Raw genomic sequence first — 21,976 nt, forward strand, 5'->3', positions numbered from 1 at the left:
CCACCCATCCACCCATCCATCCACCCACCCATCCATCCATCCATCCATCCACCCATCCATCCATCCATCCATCCACCCACCCATCCATCCATCCATCCACCCATCTGTCCATTTATATATTCATCTGTTTATCTTTCCTTTCATTCTTCAGTTTATCTCCATCCATCTAGCTAGTCACCGACCAGTTGGACATCTAGGCATTTCCAATTTACCCACTAAGGAACACGAGATGCATGTACACAGCGGAAGTACACACAAGGCACTGTAGACCAAGGTGCCAAGGTGGCACTAACATTGACTGTGATAAGCAGGGAGGGCCTGGTACCAACAGCACTGAAGTTGAGTCTCGAAGGGCAAGAATGTATTAACTGCTGGGATTAGGAACATAGAGAAAGGAATTCAATTAGAAGCTGGCTTGACTGGGAAGTTGAAGAGTTGGGACAAACAGGTTGTGTGTGTGGAACCCTGCAGTCTGGTGTGGGGGCAGGAGAAGGTATTGTATGTGACGGCATGGAGGGGGTTCCACTTGGCTCTCTGTAGAAGAGTCTGGCTCTTATTTCCCATGATGATACATACCACAGGTCTGTCCTTCCATGGCTCAGCAGTGCTGGGCATGATGTTGCAGCTGAGCCTGCCATAGCACCTTCTTCCTCCCACAGGGTGGCAACCCCAGCGCCTACAATGTTGTCATGGCAACCAGAGACAGTGTTCTCAGCCCTTGAGCTGTGAGACCATCAGGAACTCTGCGTGCATGTGCACATGTGTGTATGCTTGTGCACACACATACAGGCTATTACACATGTGGGTACTATCGGTTTTCAAACAGTTTTTATATACTTTAAAAATTCAAACACAGACAAGACTAATGACATTGAAAGCCTCAAACATGTGTCTCTCTGAGTCCACACCCTGACTAAATATGTTCTTGTATAATTTTAATCTGTATGTACGTGGTGACTTGTGTTCCTCTTTTTTTGCATGAAGGGTGACTTCCTACTTCTATGTTTTCTACATGTGCTAGGGATATGTGTTGCCTGCTGACCTTCATGGCACCGTATAGTGTAACATCCTTTTAAAGTTACGTTTTGTGTATGTGCCATGGTGCACAGGTGACAATCAGGATAACTTCTGGAGTCCTTTCTTTCCTTCATGTGGGTACTGGAAATGGAATGCAGGTCATCAAGCTTGGTGCCAGGCACCCTCACCCACTGAGCCATCCTGCTAGCTTGTGTTATGATCATTTAACGGGCAGAGTCAGCTTGGTTATTTTCTGTGTTGACTGCTTGACATCATCCCATGTCTCTTATGTGTCAATTGAAACCTTTGATCATGTGTGCAAGTCCAAGGTTTAGACAAACTTCCTTGAGAGTGGTTCTTCATCTCTCTCCAAGAAACTGAATTTGAGGTAAGAGTGAAGCAGAACTTCATGGTTAGACCCTGCATTTTCGGTGTGTATAACATTTAGGCCAACTGTTTCCCAATTTTCTTGCTAGTAGATGTGGTCCTTTGATTAAGGGTATAAGTAGAGAGTGACATTTGCTCAAAGATGCCCTTACAAGGAAAGGATTTGTGTTTCCTGTGACTGAAATGCATTGGCTGGAGCAGAGGCAGCCATCTTGGATTCTGAGGTAAAGAGAAATGTAGAAGCTATAGGGTTAGGGTCCCAAAACATTAAGCACCATTCTCAGTCTAAATTGTTACCCAGAGTTCCTTCCGTGAGTCTCCTCATAAGAGAGAGGGACACATATTCATTTTGTTTAAATCACTGTGGTTCCTACTTTTCTACTACAAATTCTATCCCACGAAACAGTTTTATGTTCAAAGTCCTCGTTCTCAGAGGAGGCAGAAGGGGGAAAGGGAGAGAGGAGAGGAGAGACCTCTCCCTCCGGGACTAGATTACAGGCAAGTGAGCTTTAGATCTCACTGAAAGCTTCTGGCTATTTATTCTGGCTTGCCATCTGACTGCAAAGCCTTGTGCTCTGGGACGTGTCAAGCCTTCTCAAGACTTGTTACTTAGCACTGTGCAAGTTCACTGCTCAGCCTTGCATGGCTGATGGAGCGGCAGTGGGGGAAGAGGGGGAGGAAATTGCATTTTGTTCAAAGCAGAGTGTCAGGACAGCTGTGTGGGAGGTGAGGTGGGCTTGGCCTGCTTCTGGGGAGAAGAAAAGAACACCTTGCTTTAATTTCCACAGAGGCACTCTGTCGGCTGTTGGGGACCCCAACCAAAGAAGACACTAATCAGGATACTCAGCCCAGAGGAAACTTGTGCTGAGGGACAATGGCCAGGGTTGGGGAGGAGCTTGCATCCCAGGCCTTGGAAGGCACTCGACCCCAGGAGTGTGGGATGTTAGCTCCCATGGTCCCACCCAGGCCTGTAACCGCTCACTTCTGGGCCCTTCAGTTTTCCTTAGACTAGGGTCCTATGAATGTACCCAGTGTGCCCTCTGAAAACCAGGCAGCAGCTTGATAAATTTGAGGCTCTCTGGGCTGCTGTGGAGCTCGGTACATATTTCCTGTTTTCACTTGGGATTCCACTATGTTGGTTTGCTGCTGATTTGTGAATCCAGGCCCTCACAGCCCGACCAACTGACCAACCGGTTGTTTCAAGTTTGGGTGATCACAAGTTGCAGGCACCTCAGATGTCTGTGCCCAGATTTCATAGTGAAACCAACATGGCTGCATCTGACTGTGGGAGCTACTCAGGAGTCTGGACCAGATCTTGGTAGAGGAGACATGGTACCGTGGGGTTGCCACAAGTGTCCCTAGGAGGGAAGGTGCATGGGATCTGACAGGCACCATGTGTGCATGCCTTCACGTGGGCAGGATGCTGTTCCCTTCTGCCTCCTCCCCAGGAACAAGGGCAGCCATGGTTCAGCATATTCTCAGTGAGGCCAGGACACTGTGGTCAGAAAAGCAGGGCGTGGAACAAACAGGCAGGACCCGCTTCCCCATCTCTGCCTCATTCTTTTTATTGTACAAGTGAAGTCATAGCTGTTCCTAACATGTGGAGTTGTGGGATTTGGTGAGTTAATGTGTGTTTGAACAGTGTTGAACACAAAGTAGGTATTCCGTGACAGGTTTTTCTGAAGCTCAACTCTCGTGACCCTGTCACTCAGCCTTCTGGCAGTAACCCAGTTTAGAGTGTTGCTGTGTCATGTACAAACTGGTGTGTAGTTCCCGTCCACGGTCCACTTTGACCCCTTGGGATAGATACTTGTCCTCTTTGGTTTCTGCTTCCTCTGTAAATGCAGCAGGGAGATGCAGAGGCCCCCATGTGCTAAGCACTAAATGAAACAAGGGGTGGGTGGCCTCACGGGCCTCAAACAGTGGCATATGACAAGGTTCAGGACCTCTCCATTTATGATTGGAATGGGGAGGAGGCCTGGGTATGTGCTTCTTGGGAGGACTCCCCAAATTTGGAGGCTGGGAGAGGTTCCTACAGCTACCACTGACCAGTCCTCCCTTTTCCTCCCAAGTGTACCCTCTCTCTCCTCAGGGAGCTGAGTGAGTGGGTTGCCAGTCCAGGATCTGTGTGGAGGGGGGTCTTTCCCAGGGTCCTGTGCAGGCTCACAATGGCCAATAATTGGTATCATGTCACTGGGACATTTCTAGTGGATCCACATACTTCATGGCTTCTGTTTGAAAATCTGTCTCCTGGCTTAAATTCATGTGCAACCCCCAAACCCATGCTTGCAGCTCCCTAAGTCCTGTCACGTCCCTAAGAGCCTGTCAAGAGCTATCAGTCCTCTGACAGGAGGACAGTTGGCCTTGTCACCCCACACTGCAGACGTATCCTTGTCAGAGTCTCCTTCATATCAGGTGTGTTGCACACCTTTGTGCTTTTGTTGTTGTCGTTGTTGTTGATGTTGATGGTGGTGGTGGTCATTTTATTGTTCCAAATGACCCCTATAGTGCTGAGATGCCGTGTTCCTAAACACAAGGTGACCATGATGTATCTTGGAAAGGTCTGTGGGTGCTGCAAGCTTCCTTCAGGCATCGATGTCACAGCGCGTGGTGTTCAGTAGTAAAGAACAGAGGGTGTGTATTCACTCAGAAGCACACAGCCAAAGCTTAGGCTGGCCAGAGTCCCTGAGAACAGGGTTCCCTGTTAGCTCTCAGTATTCACTGGAGCTAGAATAATCTAGCCACTGGGCATATGCCTGCCAGCTCCCTCCCTCTTAGGCCTTCAGGCTAAGGAGTGTCTGCTTTATCTATGGTCTGCCTGGAAAAGCACACACTGTCCCTTAAGCCCTGCCTGGAGCCTGGGGCTTCCCTCACCTCTGTGAAAGTCTGGGGCCTCGGAAGGCCAGTTTCTGATGATGTCTATAGTCAGTGGCTTTTGTTCTGTGGCTCTGATAGAATTGTTGGGGGTATGGTAATTTGTGTGTTACGGAGACAGGAGCATGGACTCTCGGCACTTGCAGCCGTGCCCTGAAAACCCCAGCTTGCATCCTGAGGATCTACTTCTGACAAAGGTCAAGAGTTCTCCTGATAGTCATCGCCCTCCAAGGCTGGAGTTCTGGTGCCTCTTGGTGAGGAGACCAAGACAATAGAGTTGGGGACCAGAATTGAGCTCCGTCCCAACCAGAGCTCCTGCTTGTCCACGAATCTCCTGAATTCAGTGTCTCTGTGCCTCTCCTGAGGCGCACACCTGATGCCTCCCTAGATCCAGGAATACCTTGGGTCCCAGCTGGACTGTCATTTGGACCTTTCCATCATCCCAGCCCCACTGCAGGGTGACACTCTGTCTGGGAGACACACAAAGGATGTCAGGCCCTTACGTGCCAGTTGCTCCTTTGATACCGTCAGGCCACACTGTACTTGGAATTCCAGGGACACATGAAATGGGTGTCTGGAGCATAGGCCCTGAGTCTCTTCCTATGGTGCTCACTCTCCCCCACCTCAGTACCTCACCCTGCCTCAAGTTCACTAGCCAGGATCTTGCCAGCTCCTGACAAAATGCTAGAGAAAGGAGCTGATAAACAACAGTGGAAGCTGAGGAATCCCAAATCAAAGTGCCAACAGGTTCAGTGTCAATGGAGCCATTTTCTGTTCCTCAGAAGGCTCTTCTGCCTCTGTCCCCACATGGAAAAGGGACATGGCATGTTCTGGGCCTCTCTTCTGAGGAGATATATATATATACCTTTCCTACAGGCCCCATCTCCTGATTCCATCCCAAAGGGTAAGACTTTGAAGTGAGCATTTGGGAGCACACAGACATGGGCCTATGACTGCATCTTCAGCATCTTCCAACCTCCCACTTGAACAGTCACATCTGTGCACATGTCACATCTGATGGGGCAACTGGGCATATATGACAGGGAGTAACTGGTGGGTTTTGGGCCAGGGCAGGCAGCACTGTTTGGCTTCTGGAGGTAGCTGAGAGGTAGCTCCCTTAGAACTGGCAGGAGAATACTCAGCCTGAGGCACACAAACACCCAACAGAGGAAATGTGGCCATTGCTGCTGTTTGGGAGAGTACCAGGTGACTTGATGTCACAGATACTGGGGAGACGTGATGCTTTGGTGGTTTGTGCAAGATGGGGGTCAGGCCTGTGTGTCCTGTCTGCACTCTCTCAAGCTTAGCAGTGACCCAAGGAAGAGCAGCTGTTGGAAGCCAGCCTTGTGTTCTGAGTCACCTTTCCGTTCAGAGATGGGGGCTCTTCTGTCAAGCACACTTCCTTCCCATGTGCTTGCTCTCCAGTAGCCCTCTGAAGTAGGTGGGGGCATGGTGCCTTTTTTTTTTTGTTTTACTGCTGAGGAAACTCGGATTCATAAAGGGATGGGGAGGAGCAAAAGTTCACCCAGCAAGTCAATAGCAGAGGCTAGACAAGAAGATTGTTCCGTTTCCAGGATAGAGCTCCTTCTGCCCTGCTCAGAGCTGCATGTGTTGAATAGTAGCCATAGCTGGCCATTTGCCAAGTTATCTCCACGCTCCAGATTCCCTGGTCCTGGTGTTCCTCCGTACACACTGCAGGCAGGTGCCTGAGTAAAGCATCTGCCCCTTCTGCACTGAGCTGTGTCCCTGAGCTCTTTTTTGGGTGCACAGGGCTGAGGCTGGGGGGTGTTGTGTGCTATCCTTTCTTAATTTCCACTCAATTCCAGATGATGAGAACCCCAGGTGAGCAGCTTACAGGGTCAGAGGGAGGGTGACAGTAGGCTGTGGGAGACTCCATGTGGTATATTGCTCAAAGCTAGAATGGCCTGCGTGCGTGGGGACCCTGCCCCTGGCTGTCTGTACCACAAACCTCCTTGTTCCTGTTTTCTCAAGAGCTCTATCCCTGGGAAAAGAAAGGCAGAAACAAGGAGGGCACCTAGCTGTGGGGAGAGGGCACCTAGCTAGGGTTGGGGGAGAGCACCTAGCTGGGGTTGGAGGAGAGGAGGGGTGTGGCCAATAGAAGCCCAGGAACCCTGGGGCAGCTAGGGGCAGCCTGTTAAAGCAGAGGCCTGACATTCAGCCTGCCCCATGCAACAGTTCCTGGGAGAAAAGGAAATGTCACCCATTGATTGCAGGGTGACATTTCTCTGATGGGCTGATGGGCTTTCTCAGCAGACATAGGGAGGTAACGTACAGTAAGAATGTGCGATTCTTCCTGTCAGTCCCCTTTTCGTTACAAACAAGTCACAAGAAACACAAGTGCATGGACACCAGGAAAAGGCAAATGCTAGAGAAGTCTAGCTCTGCTTCGTCCCATAGGACAGCCACCGGCCTCCTATAGCTATCCTACACGTTAGACGCAATTAATGAAGATGACCCTGTAGCTGCCCGCGCTGGCCACAATCCCAGCACTCAGTGGCCACAGGTCACGGAACTGCACTGGATGCTATAGGTCTTCCATGTTGCTGACATCAGACAGGATTCCAGGAGCCAGCACTGGATAGACTACAAACTAGGAAGACTGAGCAGCAGCTACTCACTAAAGGCTGGACTGAATCGGACCCATCTCATGTACTGGTGAATAAATATTTAATTTGAATTGGAGGGGTCTCTACCCTGCCTTTGATTCAGTTCCCAGATAAAAGACACACAGCCTTTCCATTTATAAGAAGCCTTGGTAGCACTGGAGCTGGCCAGCTATCAACATCCTATGGCTCTTTGGTCTACTTCCCTGTCAATAACCCCGAGTTATAATTTGCCATGTTCTGCCTGGGTCACCCTTGCTCCAATTGGGCAGCCCTCATGGCCATGTTTACATGATTCACCTACCCCATGGTGTCTTCTTCCTTCTTCCACCTTCTCTCTTCCTCTCTTGTGGTCCTGCCTCAGACCCTAAGCCCAGGGAACCGAAACTCTGCCTGCCTCTCTTCTGTCCAGCCAAAGGCTGTAGGCATCTCTATTCAACCAATAGTTTTAAATTAAGGAACAAGGTTACATAGCATCCCTTGATGTCCATGATGATCTCCTCGTCCTTGGGGGCAGACTTTGGGGGCCAGTATTTAGCATTACAGTACATAGCAACAGGCCCAACCCCAACAGTTACCTTTATAATATCCAGGAGACAGCATTTCTGCATTTATACAATTCCACAATTCTGTCTGATAGGCTTCTGGCCCTATGGATATATGAGGATAGTTCCTCTACTTTTTTACCTCCAGAGAAGGGATCTGACTGTGTTGCTTTATCTGAAGCTTTCTGCTACTCAAATAAAATACCTAAGAGAATCAGCTCAAAGGAAAAAGAGTTTGTTTTGGCCCACGGTTTCTAGTTCCCATCATGGTCACTGGGCTCTGATGCTTTGGGGTCTGAGTGTCAGGGCTGAGCACTGTGGCAGGGACTAGAGTTGTTTGCCTCAAGGTGGCTGGACAGCAGTGATCGAACTCACTCGTGAAGTAAAGCCCTGTACCCCCCACCCCACTGCCACCCAAGCTCATGGGACCATGATCCATCAGTTCAGTGAATGACCTCGCTGAGAAGGGCGGAGTCCTCATGACCTGTCACCTCTCGCAGACCTCACCTCTGAACTCCACTGCACTGGGCCGTTCACTAGTAGGTTTTGGGGAGACACTTCAGATCCACTCTGTGACACTGAAGCACAGAGAAGGCAAGGAGCCTCAAGTGTGGGAAGCACTGGTCCAGTCTGCCTCCTGGCTCTTTCAGGGTATCCGAGGTGCTCCCAGCCAATAAGCTAGGCTTTTGAGTGGACCCCACCCCCAGTTCACCCCCATTTCACACAAGAGACCCAGACAGGCAAGTAGCAAGTACTCCTGAAAGGTGTGTTCCTTCACTTTTGTGTCTGTGTATATGGGTGTATGGTGTGTGTGTTCATGTGTATTTGTGTGTATGTATGTGGTGGGGTATGGTGTGTGTGCACATATCACTTGTGTGCCCTGTCTGCAGAGATCTGCGCTCAGGAGCCTCCTACATTCAATTTGAAACAGGTTTCTCATTGTCCTGAAATTTCACCGAGTATGCTAAGCCAGCTGGCTAGTGAGCTCCAGAGAGCCTGCCTCCATCTCTCAGCTCACCGTCTCTGAGATTGCAAGCATGCAGTACTGCACCCAGCTCCTAACGTGAGCTCTAGCGAGGGAATCTGGGGTCTACCATGTGTGAGGCAAGCACTTTACTGGCCAAGCCTCTATTCTTCTACCTTTGTAGTTTTTCCTGCTGTTTTCCAAATAACAAAAGTTAATATTAATACCAATTTTTAAAAATACAATTTGGAACTGAAGAGATGGCTCAGCAGTTAAAAGCACTGGCTCTTCCAAAGAACCCAGGTTCAGTTCCTAGTACCCACATGGCAGCTCACAACTGCCTGTAACTCTAGTTCTAGGAAATCTGACGCCGTCACACACACATACAAGCAGGAAGAACACCAATGTATGTAAAATAAAAATAAATCTTTTTTAATATTAGAAAAAAATTTAAACAACCTTAAAAAAAATAGTACACTTGGGGCAGAGCAGTGGTGTAGCCTTTCACCCCAGCTCTTAGAAGGCAGAGCAATAGGATCTCTATGAGTTCAAGGCCAGCCTGGCCCACAGAGCAAGTTCTAGGACAGCCAAGGATAGATACACAGAGAAACCCTGTCTCACATCTCCTCTGCCCCCTAAAGAGTACAGTCTGTACAAAAAAGATAAAGGAGACAGAAATCTCTGGATCTTTATATGAGGAAGCCCATGGTGTCTAGTGCTTTCCCCATGCAGAGCCAGGGTTGGGTTCTCCTCTCCCATTTTCAGTGGTGGGGGGGTAGGGGGGAGAGGAGAGGCGGCATCCTGTCTTCACTGCTAGTCCAACATACACTAGTCAGATTTTCAGCCTTTCCCTTCCCATCTTCCACTCCTCCTTCCTCTCCCTCCTCCCTTCTTCCTCCCTCCTTTTTCAACACCAACACCCGGAAGAGGAACTCAGGACACACACCGTTCTGTCTTTTTGTCCAGTCGTCCCTCCCTCCTCAGCACACAGCCTCCTCCGTGTGTTTGTTTTTCAGTTACCTACTTTGCCCTCTATTTTCCCCTTATCAATGAGCATGTAGGTTGTCTCCAGGCATTTCTCCTGTACAGACAACGTTGCAGTGACTCCAGAGAATACCGCTTGTCCCATGAGTCACTTTGACCATGGGTGCAAAGCCATATGCGTTTGCAATTGTATTCTAAGTTAAACAGTTACCCTCCGTGGGAACTGTACCACCTCATGTTCTCACCAGCTACATGGAGGGCACTTTAGGAACTTTTTAACGGCTGTATAATATTTCAATGTTCATATTAAATTCAGCATCTAAAGTTGCTCTATAGGTCAAGTGTGGATGGATATTACCCGTTGCCTCTAACGTCGATGTGTTTTTCTACCTCATTCTGCTTTTCCTCCTCTAGCCCTGCTCAGTGCTGGGCCTAGGTTATAGACATTCTCAGCACCAAGCAGAGACAGAAAGGAAGGACCCACATGGGTGGGGCTGGGACACCTTCACCATTCCATTTTTTCCGTTCTCTTCACCTGTGAGTCCTGCCACAGAAAACACATTTGCATTCTGGATGGCCTCCCATAGATACACCAAACCCGAAGAGGGCCAAGCTCTGTGAGTCGGACTGCGTGGCACTGCTCAGCTGCGCGTGGGCAGTCCTCTTAAAGAGGACTTGGCTTTCTGGGAATTTCCAGCCACCATGTTACCTCCCCAGCAGACAGTGGAGTCACATGATTCAAAATCAGAAAGGACAGGAGGATACTATGGAAAATCCTCCTTCTCTCCACCACCCTCCTCTCGGTCCCTGCACAGGTGTGTGAGATCATCCTGACATGGGTGTGTGGCACATATGCACAGAGCTTGTCTCTGCCATGGGGGCTGGCACCTTTAAGGCTTTTACCTTCAGTTCTGACCAGCACATGCATCCCTGAATCCTGCCTTCTTCATCCCATCTTCATATCTAGTGATGTTTCTGGGTGTCTCTTTAGGGAGGACACAGCATGCCAGCTGCTCTTTAAAGATTTATTTTATTTTTAGTTGTGCATTTGTGTGTGTTTTATATACATATGAGTGCTAGTGCATCAGTCTGAAAGAGGTGTCAGGTTTCCTGGAACTGGAGTTACAACTGGTTTTGTTCCACCCAATGGAACAAAACTCAGATTCTCTGCAAGAGCAGTACACACTGAGCCATCTCTACAGCCTGTCAATTGTAACATTTATTTCAGTAGTATTTTGATCAGCCTAGAATGGGCAGGTCCATAGCAGAGCTGAATCAATATAATAGATGGATGAGTGGATGGATGGGTGGGTGGGTGGATGGATGGATGGATGGGTGGGTGGGTGGATGGATGGATGGATGGGTGGGTGGATGGGTGGATGGGTGGATGGATGGATGGATGGATGGATGGGTGGGTGGGTGGGTAGATGGATGGATGGATGAATGGATGAATGGATGGATGGATGAATGGATGGATGAAGTGGGTGGATGGATGGATGGATGGATGGATGGAGAGGTGGATGGGTAAAAGGATGGATGGATGGATAGATGGATGGATAGATAGAGAGATGGATGGATGAATGGATGGATGGAGAGGTGGATGGGTGAAAGGATGGATGGATGGATGGATGGATGGATGGATGGATGGATGGATGGATGAAAGGATGGATGGATGGATGGATAGATGGATAGATAGAGAGATGGATGGATGGATGGATGGATGGACAGATGGATGGATGGTACCCAATATTGAGCAATGCTTCCAGTGAAGCACTGTCTTAAACTCTTACAACCAGTATAAAAGTAAGCACTCAGGCTCCTGCCTCCAGTTAAATATATACACAGAGAAGCAAAGACAGGAGCAGTCACTTGTAAAGACTACCCAGCTGGGACTCTTTCTGCAGGCTGCCTGATTTTCAAGTTCATACCCTATGCTAGTTATGGTTTTTGTCAGCTTGATACAAGCTATGGTCACCTAGGAAGAGGGAACCGCAGTTGAGAGAATACTTCTTAGTTACTTTTCTATTACGGTGACAAAACATCATGACCAAGGCAACTTATAGAAGACAGAGTTTATTGGGGCTTACAACTCCAGAGAGTAAGTCTGTGACCATTATGGTATAGAACATAGCAGCAGGCAAGCAGGCAGGCAGGCAGGCAGGCAGGCAGGCAGGCAGGCAGGCAAGCGATGCTGGAGCAGCAGCTGAGAGCTTACATCTTATTCCCAAATTGTAGGCAGAGAAAAAGAGCTAACTGGGAATAGCATGGGCTTTTGAAACCTCAATGCCTACCAGTGATACACCTCCTCCAACATGGCCACACCTCCTAATCCCTCCCAAGTGGTTCTGCCAGCTGGAGACCAAGCATTCAAGTTCTATGAGCCTATGGAGACCATTCTCATCCAAACCACCACACTCTCCATCAGATTGGCCTGAAGACAGGTCCATGTGGCATTTTGTTGATTGGTGATTAATGGCTCTAGCCCACTATGGGTGATGCCACCCCTAGGCAGGTGGTTCTGGGGTATATATGAAAGCAAGTTGAGCAAGCCAGGGATAGTGAGCCAGTAGCAGCTTTCCTCCATGGTTTCTGCCTCTGCTCTTGGTTTAGTTCCTGCCCTGACTTCACTCAAGGGTGGGCTGTGATCCAGACCTGTAAATCAGATAAACCATTTCCTCCCCAAAATCAGTTTTGGTCAGTGTTTTCTCACAGCAACAGAAAGCAAACAAGAGCACCCTAAACACCAGGCAACACAGAACACAGCCCTTCTTCATACTGATGGCCAAGAACTGGCATAGTCACCTGCAAACTGGGACCTCATGGGAATACACAGTCCCATCCAAGACTCGAGGAGTAGACAAGACAGTAGGATGGGCCTGGTCAGGTCAAACATGAGCAGGGAGGGGCTAGAGCCTGTGATCCAGAGGAAGTTCTAGAGGAAGATACAAGTACTCAAGTCAGGTGAGTTGCTGTCTGGTGAGTGGGTGTCTAGGGCACAAGGTGGAGAGAAAGAAGCCAAGGATGGAGAGAGACAGAGAGTGTGAGACAGTGAGCAGGTCAGAGCATCTGAGAAACTAAGCTTGGGGCTCGCCTACTGTAGTGGGGGGAGTACCATCAGAAGAGCCTTAAGACAGTGTCTCTGTGGCCTCCGTGGGACCTGTGTGGAAGTGAGTGTGGGTCCAGAGGGAACCCTGGAACCCATGATACCTTCAGCAAGGTAGGGCTGTGAATTGGGCTGTGGCTTACTTAGGAGAGACACAGGCCTCTGCAGACAGACACTGAAAGCCGGAAGGCTTCTGACTTGCCAGACCCCTTGATGTGGGCTATGACGTATGACCTGAGGTGACCTGGTCTGCTCTCATTATTTCCGGAGACCGGAAGACCTGCTTGAGCTGACTTCCCCTCTAAGAGGCTGTGGGCAGCCTGCAGAACTGGCCAGTGCTGGGCAAAACTGTGCAGGACCTACCTTACCATGCAAGGCTTTCAGTGTTTAGTGGGGGAAGAGAAATCCACAAAACAAGGGCTCTGATCCTATCCTCGAAGCCACAAGTGCCTGTGGGTACTGGCCTGGACCTTGAACATTCATTCTACCCTGAATATGGGCTGCTGGTGTCTGTGGAACATTGGTGAAGGTTTAAATCCAGCCACTTCTCCATCCCACAGGCCCTGGAACTCTGCTTTAGGTCTTGCTGCCCTGCAGCCTGGGCCAGACCAGGAAAGAGGCAACAGCTGGGGCTGCGTGGTGCACACTCAGTGGGAAGGGTCTGGCAGAAGAGATGAAGCTGGCCTGGCCTCCTGCCTTTTCTAGACTGTCCTGGGGCAGGGCCAGCCCCGATACAAAGAGAAGCCTTCAGAAAGGGTCCACAGCCAAGGATCAGCTAAGTCACAGAGACATGGAATTTGAAGGGCTGGGAGGACCCTCAGTCCTTGGCCAGAGAGAGGCCCAGCTGTATGGAGCAGCAGGCTCAGCTGTTCTCCCATGTGGAGCTCCCCCACAGACATCGCTTTGATCCCCACATTCTTGCTCTGGTGCCCTCAATGTAATGTGAGTCTGAGTACTGTCAAGCAGCTGGCGTTCATGTGTGGAAATTCAACCTACCAGCCATGTGAGGTTGAGCCCAACCCTCTCCTTTTCCTGAAGAAGCTTTTCCTGAAGAGAGAAGTGAGGTGCCAGGTCCATAGTCAGACGCCATGCCCAGTGCGTGCCACGCCTGTTGTGCCAACAATAGCATCTGTTATGAACCACTTGGCTCATGAGTCCTTGTCTCCCATCATCGCTACAATGTAACTCCACCCTCAGACAAGCTAATTTGTTACAACATCTCCAATTATTGATGCTCTAGAGAAAACCGATGCTTACTGCCTTAGAACTTGTTTTGTTTCATTTTGTCTTATGTAACCCTGGCTGTCCTGGAACTCACTCTGTAGTAGAGGCTGGCCTCAAACTCACAGAGATCTGCCTGTTTCTGCCTCCCGAGTGCAGAGACCGAGAGGCATGTGACCCCCAAATCCTAGCTACCCTAGTCTTGTTAATAGGAACTGACTAGATAAATAGAATGCAGTGTGTCCATATAAAGTAATACCATCTGTCAATAAGAAACAAAAGATTGATACAGAAGCCCTGATGGACTCTACTAGTCACCACAGTGATGTGGGCGGACCTCGAGAATGTTATGCAGGGTGGAAGAAACTAAACAGTGCCCAGGTCCACGTACAGGAAATACCTATACTTAGGTGAGTCAGTGAAGAGAGAAAGCAGACGAGTGGTACTGGGAGACTGGGGGATGGGGACTGACTGGTGGCCAAAATGTTCCAAGACTAGTGGTGATGGCTGTATGGCTGTGACAATATTAGAAACCATTGTGTTAGACGCTTTAAGAACTATTCTAAAAGTGACTGCTTGGTCAGCATACTTTTAGAGGTAGCGTGTGCCAGCACTCGGCTCAGCGTCTGTCTGGAAGAAATAGCCGGCAGATGTTCCTATGAGTGCTGCAAGTTATAGGGACTGTTCAGCCTGGGTGGCACAGGACCCCTGGGAGGGAGGTCAACATTCTGTCATTTCAGAGTTGAAGGACTATTAGGGGGAAGGGGTTGTCAACCACAGCCTTGCAAAGTGCAGAAAAAAACAAAGAGTCTCTTGATGAACCTCAGACCTCTCACCAACTGGTGAAAGTGTCTGGCCAGCGAACCCTGATCCCGTCTCTGCCTCCTCGGCACTGGAATTATCTCTGCACACTGGCATCCCCAGCTCAGATCCTCACAGTCTGCACAGCAAGCACCTTATCAACTGAGCCTTCTTCCCAGTCCTAGCCCCACCCTCTCTGTTCTAGTGGCGCTTCGGCCTTGCCTCTGTCTGGAGACTGGTCTGAGGCTTCCATCTCTTTTAACAGTTGCCGTTTGCTCTTCGTCAGCACTGGACTGAGCGCTCGACTGTGTTGTCTACTTTACCTTTTGCCTCACCACTAAGGTAGATGGTATGGTCTCCCTGCTTTACCAAGGACATGGGGTTCACAGGATGGGATGGTCTCTGAATGAGGCTCTATCCCTTCCCAGGACTGCAGCCTGCCTTTGCTATTGTGGACATCCTAAGTCCGGGCTTTCCAGTCTTACGGCTTTCACTGTCAGCTGCTGCTCTTTGCCCCAAGTCTTACAGAGGCACAGGAGAGAGGAACATTTCCCAATGGCCTTCTTGAGGCTTCTGCCATGATATTCTCAAGATGGACGTCCAAGATGCTCCCTAAAAGTGCCCTGGACCCCAAGTCTGCCAGAAGGGTGGACTCGGACTCCTTCCTAATATGGATGTGCAGGCTTCTGACCTAACTTCAAAGCTCTGAGTATACAAAGCACAGATGTCATGTCATCCACAGGAAAATGATAAAATGCTGAGAGTGAGCTGCCCGGGAAGGCAGTGAGCTTCCAGCCCCAGAGATCTAGAATCAGACGGGGTGAATGGATTGTACTGGCGGAAGAAACTAGCCTGGGTTCCTCAGACTCTCTTCCCCAACACCTCAGAGAAGGGGTGTAAGCATCACTGTTTTTTCAAACAAATGTTCTGATCACGGGACTGATGAGAGAGCTCAGCAGGTAAAGGGCTTGCTGTCAAGCCTGTCAGCCTGACCTTGATCCTTAAGACCCACGTGGTAAAAGGAGAGGACAACTCCCACAGGTTGTCCTCTGATCTCCACACTGTTCTAGCACATGGGCTCCCCCTCCACACTCATACACAATAAAGAAAGAAATGTCACTTAAAAATGAAAAATATTCCAAGCCCAGAGAAACCTACAGGAAACTCAGCAATGCCTTGTGTAGGGGCCATCCAGCTTGTGACAGCTCGTTATATTGGCCTTGGGCCTTTCTTTTTCAGTAAGTCTTGGAAGTCTGGTGGAAGGATCCCTTGCCCCTGCCAGGGTGCACCCAGGGAGCACGCTCACCCACAGTGGTAAGCTGTGTCTGCAGAGCAGACACACAGCTGTCCTGAGTGCCTTAGGAGTCAGCACAGACGCAGTGTGTTTATTCCTCTCCGTATTCTGGTGGTTTTGTTTGTTTGATTTGAGGACTTTCTCTTTGGGCTCCATTCCAGACTCCCAGGGTAGCTGCAAGAACAGAACAAAGAATTCTTGTGGCAGCTCCTCTCTCATCAACGTGAACACTGTGTTTCCCGTGTCTCCCTCCTCCTCCCTTCTTTCTCCCTGACTCAGTAGAACACAAAGTTTCAGGCTCTGTAGGTTTTGTTTGATTGGTTGGTTGGTTGGGTTTCGTTTTCCTTATGGTCCTCAGTGACTTATTCTCTGAGCTGAGGACTTATGTCCCCTTCACCTCTACCCCTGGGATAAATAAGCAATGAGTACCAATGCTGTCTTTAGGATTTTGAGATTTTCTGTAATGGCTGATGTCAGTTGCCTTGTAACAGCTGTAACAGGTGAGGGCTGGCTGTCCAAAAGTGTATCTGTCCATTTCGTATGGATGGCCACTTGGCAAGGAGATGGGTGTGTGTGTGTGTGTGTGTGTTCACATGGTACATGTGTGTGAGTTCATGTGTGCATCCATGCATGTTCATATGGTGGCCAGAGGTTGATGTTGGATACCTTTTTCCATCATTCCTTATTTTTTGAGATGAGATCTCTTACTGGACCTAGAACTTGCCATTTTGGGTAGATGGGCTGGCCAGCTAGCTCCAAGGAGTGCATCTATTCCCCTTGCTCCAACACTAGGTCACAGACATGAGCTCTCACACTTGTCTTCTCTGTGTGTACAGGGGATTTGAACTTGGGTCCTTCTACTCACACATAAAGCATGTTCCCTACAGCCAGCATCCTGCCCTGGAAGCTGCTATGGTGGTTTGAATGCTTGACCCAAGGGAGTGTCACTGTTAGGAGGTGTGGCCTTGGTGGAGGAAGTATGTCATTGTGGGCATGGGCTTTAAGACCCTCCTCCTAACTGCCCGGAAGGCAGTTTACTCCTAGCGGCCTTCAGATGAAGACGTAGAACTCTCAGCTCCTCCTCCACCATGCCTGCCTGGATGCTGCCATGCTCCTGCCTTGATGATAATGGACTGAACCTCTGAACTTGTAAGCCAGCCCCCATTAAATGTTGTCCTTATAAGAGTTGCCTTGGTCATGGTGTCTGTTCACAACAAGGCAAACCCTATCTAAGACAGCTGCTCTCTCTCCCACCCCCATGCCCACCCCCACCTCAACAGTACATGCTGCAGTAGCAGTGGCCTTTGTCACCATCTCCAGCTGAGGACATGCTGGAAAGTAGGAATGACAGCATGTCACCTCTCAGATCTGACAGGTTGTCATGTGAGTGGGTACCACCTCCATTCTCAGGGCACGTCCCCCAAGTGCTTGCCTAGCTTTGGGGGCTGAGAAACAGCCCTCTTAGCTTCTGCCTTTTTCCTGCTTTGCTTCACAGTAAGTGAGATACAGTGAGCATGAGGAATGAGGTGAAGCTGGTGGCATGAGCTAGCAAGTGACCGAAAAGTCTAGGCATCCCTGGAGAAGCACACGTGACCACCAACGTTATTACCTAGTGAGATCTAGCTGGACTGTTCTCGTAGGCCAGGCTTCACCCGCTCCATGGAACAGATGAGAAAACTGTTGGTTTAAGATCATTTTTATCATAGAAGCACTGTGTAATCATAATGATTTGAGCCACCCCCTACTCCCTGCACATTCTCAGAACTGTCTATAATGATGCCTTGCATGGCTCTCTGGAAATTATTCCTTGTGCATATGTATATGTCTCTGTATCTGTTCTCAAATAAGACTGGGGGAAAAAACTTTATTGAATTTTTCTTTGCCAGCTACTACAAGGATGCAAATGTGGAACTTAAAAAAAAAAGCACCCTTTTCTAAAGTTAAATGTTTTAACTTAAAAAAAAACCGTTTTATTTCATTAATCATTTAATTACTTATCATGTGGGGGTTTATGTACCTGGAGGTATGTGTGGAAGACAGAGGACAAGCTGTAAGAGTCCGTTCTTTCCTTCCATCTTGTGGGTCCTGAGGTTCAAACACAGTTCTTCAGGCTTGGCAGCAAGCTCTTCGACTCACTGAACCATTTCATTGACCCAGTTTTGGGAAACTTTTTAGTGCAGTAGTTAGAAGTGCAGATTCCGGAGCCTGACCCTAGGGTGTCTCATCTTGGGATCCTTTACTCGCAAGGACCCTTTCTCTGAGTCTCATCCATGGCTACTGGGGTTGAGATTTAGACTCCTGGGGACACAGTTCAGCCTGGTGCAGCAGATGTGAGAATGATGGAGCTCACATCGCCTCTGGGAAGCTCTTCTTGCCTTCTCTGCTCCCTTGGGCCTTGCCAGAGTCATGATGGTGGGTTGACCTGGCATAGCTTTCCCTTCTCTCAAACCCTCCAGGTTGTGCCCAAATCTACATAAGAGGTCTCAGTTCTCCCAGTAAAGCTCCTAGGAGCTCACCAAGGAGCCAAAGCCTCTGGCTATGGGACAGGAAGCTGCTGCACTCTCCTTGGTGGTGGCAGCCAGCCAGACCCCACCCCTATTCTGCCACCCGACTGCTTTGACCCCCCAACAGTGTTTCTGTCTTCTTCCCACCGAGGTTCATCAGGCCTGTGACTGCTCCCAGACCTTCCTCACTGTCCCTGGAGCCAACTCCCTCCTTCCTTACAGAGCCACTCAGAATATCCCAAGGAAGCCAGTGCTAAGGAACACTGTGGACTTCTTGGGCAGCTGACCACAGGCACATGGAGGCAACAGAGTGTCCCTAGAGAGCAGTGAGAGGGGAAGGATGGGGGGCCACCGGAGCCAATGCTTGTGCCATGCACTGAAGGATATCCATCTTGGAGGACTTTTGTTTGTGTCAGAGCTCCTCCATAACCCCTGGCCTAGACCTTTTATGCTGTCAGCTCTGTTCGCGATGGCCTGTCTCTGTCACATGTCATGCCTGCTTGCTTCTTTATCTACAATCAAAGATTTCAGGGTACAGCAGTCTCAGCATCTGCTGTCAGGAGGGAGAGCGTGGGTGTCAGAGTCTCTGCTCTGCCAACAGATGACAGGCACAGAGCCAAGAGGGTTCAGGGACCATCGCTGACAGCAAGAGTTACAGCCACAGGCAAAACTCAGTGTGGGCCAGCTCAGCATGTGACAACTCAGAGATCACACCTCCTGCTTGTTTCCTGTGGACTATTGAGAGCTCAGTTTTTCTGAGTTCCCTGCCTCTCTTTAGCTTGGTCATGGCAAGATGCTAGGAAGCTTTGTCCCTTCTGTCTCTGTCACTCTTCTAACATAGTATGAAATCCATATCTCCCCAAGGCCTTGGCTTCTCCGCCTCCTATATCTTGCCTGGAGACAAGGGCTATGACCTCATACACAGTTCTCTAAGCCCAAAACACCCATCACCCTAAGGGCTCAGAACCAACCTCTGTCGTGTTTATTCTCAGCGTGGACCTTGAGGGACCTCAAGGAGCTGACTTTTCTGGAAAGCATCTTCAGAGCCCATCTTGGGTTGATCCATGGTGTTTGTCACTGCCAGGTGTGTGCACCATGCTGCCTCTGCCTATTTGTCTACCAGCTGTGCTTGGGGCATGAAAAGCATCCTCCTTGTGGTTTGTCACATGGTCAAGAAAATTGGATTCTCTTAGCAACCGTGTTCATGTTAGGCTACACATCTCCTATGCTCTTGATCTCACGGGTTGCCACCGGAACCAGATGTCTTAGACACAAGACAGAATCACAGGTGTGAGCACCCTTCACTGCAGTCAGATGTGCTGAGTCCTCATATCAAGTCCACACGGTGGGGTGGGGGTGGGGGTTGTAGCAGGAAGAGAGCTGAGGGAAAAGTTCTTACACAATAGCTAGCTCTGCTTGAGTTACAGGTAGGCAGGGTACTAAATCCTCTACAGTCACTGCATCAGATTGGCACTGTAGTTCCAATGTGAAACAGACATTTTTTTTTTTTTAAAAAAAAAGGTAATTACACTGAAGTCCAGAGAGGTGAAATAGCCTGAAGTCACACAGCCTGTATTAAGATCCAGGCAAATAGGCTTTATCTGAACAGGCCACGTGGGATGCAAAGAACTTTACCTTAGACGGTTTCCTAAAAAATGAAATTAAATGTTAAGCAAGCAGAGGAAGTGGAGAGGACTTTGCAGTGAACAGTCATATCCCACCATTTACCCTCAATGTTCTTTGTTTGCGTTATTACATGCCATCATCCATCCTAAGTTCACTTTATCTTTGTGCATTCCAGAGAAAATTCTAGACCTCCCTGAAAATGTTAGCACGCGGGTTGTTAACTACAGAGTTCAGTATTAGATTCCTGTTCATTATGGAGACATAAGCAAAGTAAGCACACATGCATATGTAAATAGACACCGTTTGAACTTCACCTTGAAACGTGGAAACTGTTTTCTTTGCCCCTGGCTTTGAGTCGGCGTGGGATTCTGTGATTCAACCACGGGGTTATTCATCAGTAGCTCTCCTTATTGCTAGCTGTTGCCTTGTGTAGGGAGCAGTCTCTTTATCTTCCTCTCATCGATGGCTACCCAGACCAGTTTTGAGTTTTTGTAACCATCTGTGACCATCTCCTGGCCTATCGTTTGATAGGTGGGCTTTTGTTTCTTTAGGGAACATACCAAGGAGTGGGGCTTGCCTCGGAACCCGTGTGTTCAGTTACAACAACCTGCCCTGTCATTTTCCAAAGTGGTTGTAGTAGTTTACATTTGCACTAGCAAATCCAAGAGCCTTCAGAACCTGAACCGCCCTCAGCAGACGGGTGGTAAGGGCAGTCCAAATTTCAGTCAATTCTGTGGTGTCACCTTGGTGGCACCTTGTGGTTTTAATTTGCATGTCCCTAATGACCAAGGGTTTTGTTTTTTTTTTTTTTTTAGAGCCTTTCACCTGCCTTTAGAGAATCTTTTCAGATCTTTTGACTTCCCTTTTTTAATTGACTTGCCTGTCCTTCATGAATTATGTGTTTTGTAAGTATCTCTCCCCAGATTGACGGGCAGAGGTATGTGTGTGTCTGTGTGCACTTGCATAGGTGCATGTGTGTGGAGGGCAGAAGACAGAGTCTTGTGCTGTTCTTCAGGCTCCTTCCACCTTGTTTGTTGAGACAGGGTGTGGTGGTTTGAATAGGAATGCCCCCCCATAGGCTCATAGAGTTGAGTGCTTAGTCATCAGGGAGTGACACCACTTAAGAAGAATGAGGAAGTATGGTCTTGTTGGAGGAACTGTGTCACTGGGGGTAGGCTTTGAGGTTTCAAAAGTTAAAGCTAGGCCCAGTGGCTCTTTCTCTGCCTCCTGCCTACAGGTTCAGATGTCGGACTCTCAGCTCTGCTCCCACCATGATGACAATGAACTAAACCTCTGAACCTGTAAGCCAGCCCCAGTTAAATGCTTTCTTTTATAAGAGTTGCCATGGTCACAGTGTCTCTTCACAGCAATAGTAACTCTAACTAAAACACAGGGTCTAAAACTCATCAAGAAGACTGCCTGGCCGGCAAACCCCAGGTAGCCCCAGGTATCCATCTGTCTCTACCTCCTCAGTGCTGGGCCTGCAAGTATGCACTGCCATACCCAGCTTTTTACGTAAATTCTGGGTATCAAACTCATATCCTCACGCTTGTATGGCAAATACTATACCTACCAAGTTGTCACCCCAGACTTGGGCAGATGTTTTGACTCTAACTCAACTATTCTTCTTATACAATAGTTGCTTTCCCCATCTCCTCTCTCTCATACCTTGTTGGTCTGTCAGCTGGAGTGAGTTTTGGGCAAGAAGACAAGAGCCCCATGGGAATTATAGGCAGACAGGGAACTCAAGCAGGAGACTGTAGAAGGATAGGGAGGTTCTGTGGGCATGGTGGACAGCAGCCTTTGGGGGCGAGATGTCCTTTCAGGATGAAAATGTCTTGACTACGAGGGCACTGGCCTGAATTCTTAGGAAGTGGGAGCCACAGTGGCTTTAGAGGAGGGTCACACAAGGTTAGAGTTTCCACTTGGTCACCCAAGAGCAGCAGCCTGCACTTCATAATGCAGGGAGGATTGTGACGGAGAGGGAGAGGCTCCACCTCTGTGGGTCGGCAAAGATCCCACAGGAAGCCCA

At 49.0% G+C, this 21,976-nt stretch overlaps 1 protein-coding gene across 3 annotated transcripts in view; it reads left to right on the top strand.

Annotated features, from left to right (window-relative positions):
- Rin3 (Ras and Rab interactor 3) overlaps positions 1-21,976 on the top strand; it is a 106,551-nt gene that overhangs the window by 8,078 nt on the left and 76,497 nt on the right. The window contains exon 1 of one of the 3 annotated variants that reach the window (XM_028777334.1): positions 15,448-15,479. The exons of the other annotated variants lie outside the window; for them this stretch is intronic. Within the exon in view, the coding sequence (XP_028633167.1) occupies positions 15,463-15,479 (17 nt within the window). The 5' untranslated portion in view covers positions 15,448-15,462. Of the gene's footprint in view, positions 1-15,447; positions 15,480-21,976 lie in introns of those variants that run through there. 3 annotated transcript variants of the gene reach the window in all.

Source organism: Grammomys surdaster, unplaced genomic scaffold (genome assembly GCF_004785775.1).
Source record: "Grammomys surdaster isolate TR1022 unplaced genomic scaffold, NIH_TR_1.0 279, whole genome shotgun sequence".
Taxonomy (NCBI): domain Eukaryota; kingdom Metazoa; phylum Chordata; class Mammalia; order Rodentia; family Muridae; genus Grammomys; species Grammomys surdaster.